This window comes from Dryas octopetala, chromosome 8 (genome assembly GCF_963921425.1).
Source record: "Dryas octopetala chromosome 8, drDryOcto1.1, whole genome shotgun sequence".
In the NCBI taxonomy this organism is placed as follows: domain Eukaryota; kingdom Viridiplantae; phylum Streptophyta; class Magnoliopsida; order Rosales; family Rosaceae; genus Dryas; species Dryas octopetala.
In genome coordinates, this window is record NC_141373.1 from 6,489,409 (window position 1) to 6,498,726 (window position 9,318).

At 33.5% G+C, this 9,318-nt stretch overlaps 1 protein-coding gene across 1 annotated transcript in view; it reads right to left on the minus strand.

The window, feature by feature from the left end:
- LOC147276577 (ADP-ribosylation factor-like protein 8a) overlaps positions 1 to 1,289 on the minus strand; it is a 2,543-nt gene extending 1,254 nt beyond the window's left edge. Inside the window, exons 1-2 of the mRNA XM_086253544.1 lie at positions 956 to 1,289; positions 18 to 99 (exon numbers count right to left, since the gene is read on the minus strand). Coding sequence (XP_086109670.1) covers positions 18 to 99; positions 956 to 993 — 120 coding nt within the window. The 5' untranslated portion in view covers positions 994 to 1,289. The remainder of the gene's footprint in view (positions 1 to 17; positions 100 to 955) is intronic.
- Between the last annotated feature and the right edge of the window lie 8,029 nt (positions 1,290 to 9,318).

Sequence of the window (9,318 nt, forward strand, 5' to 3'; positions counted from 1 at the left end):
ACAATATATATACTTACTGCAATAACATTTACAAGTGATGTTTTCCCAGCATTTTGAAGGCCTATCAAAGATAGCTCCATTTCTTGCTTGAAAAATAGGCTACAAGAGGGGAAAAAAGACTGTAATAAGAAAGTAATATAATCGATTGTAAAAAGGTTGTTTCTATTTCTAATAAGAAGAAATGGTGGGTAACCAAACTGAAAGGTTCAAAAGTTCACTTATGATGACATCATTCTGTCCAAATTAAAGTGTTTATGTTACTGATAAACACTTTTAGTACAACAAAACTTAATGAGTATAAGATAGATACACACATTAAGAAAACTACGAAATTCAGTGGCATCTTAGTCGATTAAATTCTAGGTACCTAAAAATACCATAAACCAATCCAGGAAAGACCATAATAAAGCAGGAAACCAACAAATTAAAATCTTTAGCAGAAAATGTTACTCAAAGACTAACGGTTGAGATATGCTAATCAGATAATTATCATACGGCGTAAGAGAAATTGAATACAAATTTGTTCTTCAGATTTAGAATGACTGGTTTTAGATTAATTCAATTGCCAATCATCTATGTATTCAAAATTTTACATATTGAGAATTCGAGACTCATAACTTCAACTCCCCTATTCTTTCTTTCCTCATCAGCCAAACACAAAGCAAAAAAATCAAAACTTTTCTAAAGCTAAATTCAATTTGGAACTAGAGCAAACAATGCAAGATTTTCAGAATCAAACTGAATAACAAAATCACATAGTCTAAGTCCTACGTCGTTTCCGTTGGTATTAGAGTCTCGGCTTCGCGGGAAAATTCCAATTTCCCACCAAAATGAAAACACAAAAGACTGCAAATTTCCAGTAAATTCGAACGGATATTCCAGTCCCTTACTTTCTCAGCATCCAAACAACGAGAAAAAAGACGCAAAAATCAATCAAAAAAGCAAAAGACTATACCTTCGCAGCCAATTGAGAAAAGCTTCCCACAACCCCATTGGGAACGAGCCGCTGAAGACCCCAACACAAGAAACAATAGAAAATTGTTTTCAATTCTAGGGTTTCAAATTTCAATCGATTTCAGATTATCCTCATAGACATTCTCTTTCTCTCTGAGCCTCTGCAATTCCTTTCCCGTCAGGAATTGAAATATTAACAACTTAAAAAAAAAAAAAAAGTGATGATAATAATCAGACAGATTGAGGAATGTTCCTTTCTTCGTCCACGCGCCTAGTGGGGAGTGAGCGACACTATTGGATTTCTGAGAGGCTTGTTAGGATCTGATTGGCGGTGAACAAACACGCGATCACCTGAGGGTGGGTTTGGTTTGTGGTGAAGCCAAAAATGGAGGCTGGGAAGCGTGAAACGATGTAGTATTTGGGATTGTGAAGGTAACGAATGATGAATCTAATGATGTTGTCGTAGTTTAGGCTCCAGCCCAGGCTGCTACAGCTGCCAGCTAAGCTCATCGCCAATTGGCCAGGTTGGCTTTTGACCAGAATATTGTGTGGGCCCTGATCTGATCCAGTGCTTGCAATACAATGCAATTATATAAGTGCTTCAATTAAGTTTCAGTTGGTTAATTACTTATTTTTAGCTGTTCTTCTGTGAAAGAATATAAAAAATGGAACTATTATGCTAATACAATACATAGAATACATGGATTCTCATGTCCACACAAGGATCATCTACACCTGATTTAGAAAGGATTTCATAAGAAATCTTTTTATGCTAATTCTATACAGGACGTTTGTTTAGACGAAAATCTATACAAGAATCCGAATACTATACAAAATCCTTCACGCATGAAAAACTTATTGTATAAAATTGACATAAAAGATTCTCATATAAAATCTTGTATGGGAAAGATGTGGATTCGAGATTCACCCATATACAAAAGTTGGTGTCTTACTATCAACTAGTTAATTAGTAGTCTATAGTAATTTTACTTACAATATTGGAGAAGTCTTAAGTTCAAATTATCGTAAAGAAAAAATAAGTCAGTATATATATTATTTTTCTAAATAAGTAAAATTTAAAATGGATCCAAAACTGAATAAATGAAGCATTAATATGTTATTTGGTGAACAAATTTTGATTATTTTGATCTATGTTTGGTGGACTATCTCAGAAATTTTTTGAGATACCATATCTTTGGTTTGAGCTGAGCATTGAACATGTCTGCCCATGCTTGTAGTGGTCCTAGTGGACGTATGGATCAACATATAAATCATTTATCTATAGCCAAAACCCCATCATGCGTGTCTTATTATGTCTACGTACCCATGCTTTGTAAGTCCTGGTTATAAAAAATATTTTATTTGTTCCTATATATTAAAACATGCATCCATATAGTTCAAAGAGCATTTGTGCATTGATTTATCAAATCCAATTGTTTTTTCTTTCTCAAACTGATGTTTCAAATAAGGTGGGTCTTATATGAGGCTCAAAATATCATAGGTCTTAGTTAGGGATGATAATATTCTCTACAAACTCGGTCCTCATAGTGTTTCGTTTAATAAATAAAAAGTACATACAAATAAAAGCAAACAAGAAAATTTCATCGATAATGATGTTATATATATAGACCACGTGTTTTTTCACAAATAAATTATGGGGCAATTGGAGAAAAACTTGGGTGGGGTTAGTGCTATTGTGACACGCAAACCAATACTACGTACGATGCATAGTTTTATATTATTAGTGGGACGCATAAATCTTCAATGGGGCATGCCCCAGTGGAGCATGCCCCATGAAAGACCCTCTCTTAGTGGGACTCATAAGTCATAAGACTCATAACATGCATATGTTTTTACTGTGTACATGTCATTATATTATTTGATTGACATGCCATGTCAATATGGTGATGTGACACCAATATTTCCGCTCAAGTTTTTATGGCGGCCACTTTAAAGTCATGACATGTATGCAAGTGATCATATGAAAGGGTCTACTTGACATTAGTTCATGGGTACACTTGAGGTGGGGCATTGTATTTAGTTCCAAGGTGACCCTCCCGGCCCTCCCGGGAGTAATATTTCATCATAAAATCCTAAAATAAGTTTGTCAAAAAATTCAATTTGAGAAGTTTCCTTTCAAGGTACATAATAGATGTTGGGCAACAGAGACTAACTAGGAATCTCTTGAATCAATGTACCAAATCGAAAATGGATCATAAGGATCTATTTAGATGAAATAATTTATTACAATGAGGAATTTTGATTGGAGCTTTTAGTATAAATTGTTTAATTTTCTAAAAAGTTAACCAAGCAATTTGTACAAAAAAAAAAAAAACTCAAATCTTAGTCCCTTATTGCCTTCCATCCAAATAGACAAAAGGAATTCAATTGATGAGTCCCCAAATTAGAATAGCTAGTAACATGTGCACATCCGATGTAATGGACCAGGATTCCCTATTTATCTGCTTACCTATTTTTCTACTATGCTTTAATCTTAGTCATTAAAGAGAGAGTAGAAAAAGAAATAAAGGGGAAGATGTGAAATTGTTGATGACCAAGATTAAAAATATGATAGAGAAATAAATAGGCAAATGGATAAAGAATTAATCCTGATCCGTAATGAACCCAATGTAATATATGCGGATGCATTTATAACTCTTGGATTTGACCTTTTTATTCTTAAGATTTAAATTTTGAAACATTAAATTTGGATGTATAATATGCATAATAGCTGGTCTCCTAATACTTATAGGCTTATAGCTTACCTATTTGGCTGGCACCAAATTAAACAGCAACATGGCAACAGGCATGGCACTCTTGCTGTTGCACTTACACATACAGCAGGCAGGAAATTACATGCATGATATGATAGCATTTGGTGATCGATTGAAAACATGTGTGAATTACTAGGGCCCATATTCTGCAGGATCGAATCGTGACAAAATAAAGGGAACTAGCTAGGAAGCATCCTAGAAGCAGCTCAAACCCATTGTGTGTTGTATATATATATATGAGCAATAAAACTCCAAGCTAGCAAGCTCACTAAACTACTTCAACATTACAACATAACACACAGCAAATGAAACAATAGGGGATGAGCTATAACCCACTTAGCTAGCTGGCTAGCTCGATCTAATTGTATATATAATTAGCTAGCTCATCCCACATATATGTAATTGTGAGTATAATTTCAGTTTGAGCTTCTTCTTTGTGTATATATGTTTATGTATATACATGGTTTTCGTTTTATTTTTATCCTTTATTAGTTTTCTTAGAATTCTAGTTAATATTGTTGTGATCGATTAATTAATGGGAGTTGCATGCATTTTTGGTTCAGAATTAAGGGGATGGCTATTTTGGTTAAGATTTGTGAAGGGCTGAGTGTGTTTGTTTCGACGATTTGGGATCTGCAAGAAATGCGTTTCGCGGCCATTTTTGACGATGTAAGCTTTGTTGCAATCACCGTTCTCATGGCTGCAGTGTCCTGCTTCATAGCTACAAGGAGATCATGAAAGCTTTGCTAGCTAGCTCTTGTCTCTCATTTTCTTTCATTCTCACCAATTGAACTCGTAATTTGTATATATAGTTTTTGTACATAATTAACACATGAATAATGTTTAACTTGTTGATAATTAACTTGTTCTTTCGCTGACATGAATAATGTTTTAAAGCATAAGCACAGATGGATCTAGCTATAATCTTAAAATAGGGTGAGCTAAACTTCTAACTAATTTTTTTTTTTTTTTTACGAAACTTTTTTACGAAATTTCAGCAACATCTCATTTGTTTTAGTGACATTTCTTTAAAATTTACAAAACTTGTTAAAACACTAGCTCTTACATTCTTATAAAAATACATTAAAACTATCATATAAAAATATATCAATTAACGATAGTTAAATTAGTAGTGGTCAACCTATTAAATCATGTATATCTCATTAATAATTTAAAAGAAATAATTGAAGCTTGAAATTTAATGTTATAAGAAAAAAATAATTGAAGGTTCAATTCCACTCCTACATTGCGATTTGCGACCATAATGAGTTTGTTGGAGAAGTAGTCTGGTTGGGGGCTAAGCCGGGATGAGTGGAGTGGGCTAAGGCTAGGATGAGGAGGGTGGGCTCCTGGGCTAGGGTGTGATTTTGGGCCAAAATATATACTTACTAATCTTTTTTTTTTTTTTTTAAAAAAGAGGGGATGGGTGCTAGAGCCCATCTCAGCCCTCTCATTGGTTCTCTAGTCTCTATTATGAGTGAGCAATTGGCTCCTTTCTCGTATCACATCATATCAGTGTATTCATGTTGTGTAGTGTTGTATTCATATTGTACACCTTCATATCAACATATTTGTGTTGTGTAGCGTTGTATTTTATACTGTACATGTGTAGTCTTGTATTCGTGTTGTATCGTAATCGTGTCTTAAAAATCGTAGCATATGAACAAGTTCAAGAACCTGTAAGATAAGAAAAGGCTATCATGTCCTAAACTATGTTATGAGTTGTGAGTTCCGAGTGTTGGAAGAAAAGGAAGGTTTCCTTAGCATCATGTGATACAAACGAAATTCAGGCTACCTACCAACTACTTGGCACATTACAATTCGAAGAGTTACCAATTGTGTTGTCCTAATTAGAAGCTAAAATAAAAGAGTATTTTCTTCGTCCAAAAGAATGTGGATAAAACTGTTTGCACCACATTTTTGATATTATAACATTTTTAATAGATGTGAGATTTGTAAGTAGAATTCCAATATCCCAAATATCTCGATCACATAGGAAAAAACAACATTTTAAACACATATACGAGCCGGTTTTCTTATAATCCGGTTTTCCAAGGACAAATTCCACCCAAAGGTTCTACCATTTGGTATAAGAGCCAACCTTCAAATCGGGTTGGGCATAGTATGAGTTATGATTTTGTGAATGCACCCTTCACTTTGTCCTTAAATTGTTGAAATAAAGAAAGAAAAAAAACAAATAATGGAGATGGCATTTTTCGATAAGACACATCAAAATTTGGAAATACATATATATATATATATATATATATCCATGCGGGTACAGACACCACTAGGCTCCAAACCAGTTTATTTTAAGTATATCAGAGTTTGTTCCCTTTAATTTTCTATGCCTAACAATCGCAGGTTCATAGTACTTGATCAAACTCTTTAATGAAACACTAAAGAAGATTCACGGGACATCATGAAAATCAGCAATTAAACACCAATCTAACATTTGTGTTTGCAAGTTGTCTTTAGTTGGATCCATATGTAAACTATATTCATTTAACATTAACTAAAATATGGAGAGCTAGAGATGAATGTAAAATAAAATAAATTTAGAAATGCACAAACCAAAATTTTACAGAGAATAGAATCAAATCAGAACATATGTCTTCACTGTTTATAATTGAAATCAAGGTAAAAATAGATGGTTATTATTAGTATGATATGTCTATTGGGTGTTTTCTACTGTGTGCCACAATGAATCTGTTTCCTTCCTTTGATATTTATCCTTCTATTTTCCCTTGACCAAACTTTTTCCATCTTTCAATATTGTGATTAAATTCTGGGTTTACTATAATCCCTCCACCATATAGAGCTTCTAGGGGCTCCACCAAGCACTGTTTGATCAAAATTGTAGAAAAAGGTATATTGAAATTTGCTTTTAGCTATGTGCATTTTCAACAATGTTTCATAAGCTTGTTGAAGCTAGTATTTATTATAATCAAGTCACTAGTAACTTGATGATATCCTAATATCTTTCTATAGTTTTAGCCTCCACACAACACATTATAAAGAATTTGGATCTTTTGAGATCGAGTTTAGAGTGTAAGATGTGAGAGCTGAGTCTTTGGTGTTTTTGAGATTTTCTATATTGAGAATTGGGTTAAGTGGAAACCAAAGCCATGCATTGAGTATAGTCTTGATTGATTGTAATTAGCTGTAATCACCTCAGTTGACTTTGCCTTGTGAACATTGTAAACATTGTAATCGTCAGTGATGAATAAATATCATCAAATTTTCAACTCGTACAACAATTTGTCTTTTTACTCTACCATAAAAAATGAAAAAAAAAAACAATTTGTCTTTTTATTCAGAAATTATCATTTTGGATGACAAAGTGTTAAATCCAATTAAAGAAGCAAAAGCAAAATTGTGATGAGTATAGGAGTAGAATATTCTTGCCTCTGTTGTTATTGAGTAGTTGTAGAAAGATGCATGGATGCCATGCCCTGTAATGTTGAAATTAAAGGTTTACATTAGCAAGAACTTATATGACAGAAAACATTGACTATGTAGAGAGAGAGAGAGAGAGAAAAAAAATGCATGAAAGCAATAAACTGGTGCAAGCTTCTGTGAACATCTTCATCACTTCAGGAACCACTCTACAGAACAATCTACCTCTAAATGCAATAGCCGTGTGGTTGAGGGATATGGTATTTATGATATGTACAACAGGAACTGTGCAGTGATGTGCTATATTTCCAAAAGCTTTGCAAATTCTATTTATCTGCCTTTTGGTTTGGTGCTCTCTCTTTTTGCCAAGTGGTTGAGCTGTGATTTTCCAAAGCCTGCTCGTACTGATCAACATATATATAGTATGCAATTTTAATTACCAAATTTAGACATTCATCTTCTGATTGTCGTTTATGCTAATGAATTCATAACATTAGCAGATTAAGTTTTAAGTAGTGAATGGCCAAAAAAAAAATAGTTTTAAGTAGTGAATGCTTAAGTCTAAACAAAAAATAATGAGAGTTTGAAATCTTGTCATTCACCATCTCAAGTTTGTCATAATTAAGTAGCCTAACATATTACTTAAATATACATAATTAGGGTTGAAAGATACTAAATAGGTTTAACAAATTTTAATGTACATATAAAGACAACCTGCAAACATTAATGACAGATCACTGTTTAGTTGCAGATTCTCATGATGTCCCGTGAGTCTGCTTCAGTGATGCATTAAAGAGCTGTGAACCTGTGATTGTTAGGTAAAGAAAATTAATTAACAAGGGACCAAACTCTCATATACTACAAGTAAATTGGTTTGGAGCCTAGTGGTGTCTGAACTTTGAACCAGGATTGATATGTCTAAATTTTGGTGTGTCTTATCGAAAGAGGCCATCTCCATTTGTGAATGTTTTTTTTTTTCATTGATGTTATGATAGCGCCATTTCTGTTCTCCATCTTTTCAAACACCGTAATGGAAATGTTGCAAGAGAAGCAAGGAAAACACTGTTTTGTTTACCGTGTTCGACCAAGTTGGAAACACTAAGAACAAAAAAAAAAAATTTACTACGCAAAGCACTTTTTTTGAAAGCCAAACACTATTAAAAGCACTACTTTAATGTAAAATACTTACATTGTTGATAGCCAAACAACAAAATACTTCTTTGTAAAAGAAGCTAAAAGAAGAAGCACAACAGAATAAAAGTACTTTTGAAAAGCACTCACAAACAGGCTTTAACATAGTAGTTCTCCTCGCAAGGGAAACACCCAACACCCGCTCCCTTAGAAGCATAATATCCGGCAGCCTCCTCCTTAAGAACTCCTTGTGTCACTAAGGCAGGAGGGGGGTGCGACAGAGAGGGAGAAAGATCGAGAGAGAGAGAGAGAGAGAGAGAGAGAGGGAGGAAAGGTATTTTGGGGAGAGGGAAATAGATGATGGTGGTGGTGGTGGTGGTGGTGATGGTCGGAGATGATGAATTGATGATGGTGGTTGGGGCTTGGGAGTTGGGTCGCACACACAGAGAGAAAAAGAAGGAAGGGGGAAGAGAAAAATAAAGAAGAAAAAGAAAAGAAAGAAAGAAGAAAAAGGGGGGGGGGGGGGAGGGGCACGTGGGTTAGGAGGAAAGGAAAATAAAAAATAATAAAAATAAAGTTTTATTTTGTAAAGAATAAATAGGGTATTTTGGGGTTTCGTTTGGGGTTTAGGGTTTAGGATATTTTGGGGTTTCAAATTTTAGTTGGGGTTTGGACTTTGGGGTTTAGAGTTTTTTTATTTTTATTACATATGTTTTTTATAATTTATAGTATACAGTCAATAACTTAATAGTTTACATGTTTTTTAATTTATATCATCTTCTAAACCTTAGAGTATATGGTATATGGTATATGTCATATACCTAATAGGGCTGTTAGGCTAAATGGCTAATACCATATACTAATAATAATATATTATACCATATTATACATTTATGATTGAGGTAATTACATAAATCATAAATAGTCCATAACTCCATAGTCCATATTGATATTAATATATTAAACCATATTAAACCATATTTTACTATATTATATCATATTATACAATATACTAAATTACTAATATTATCATATTATACTATACTATATCATATTATAG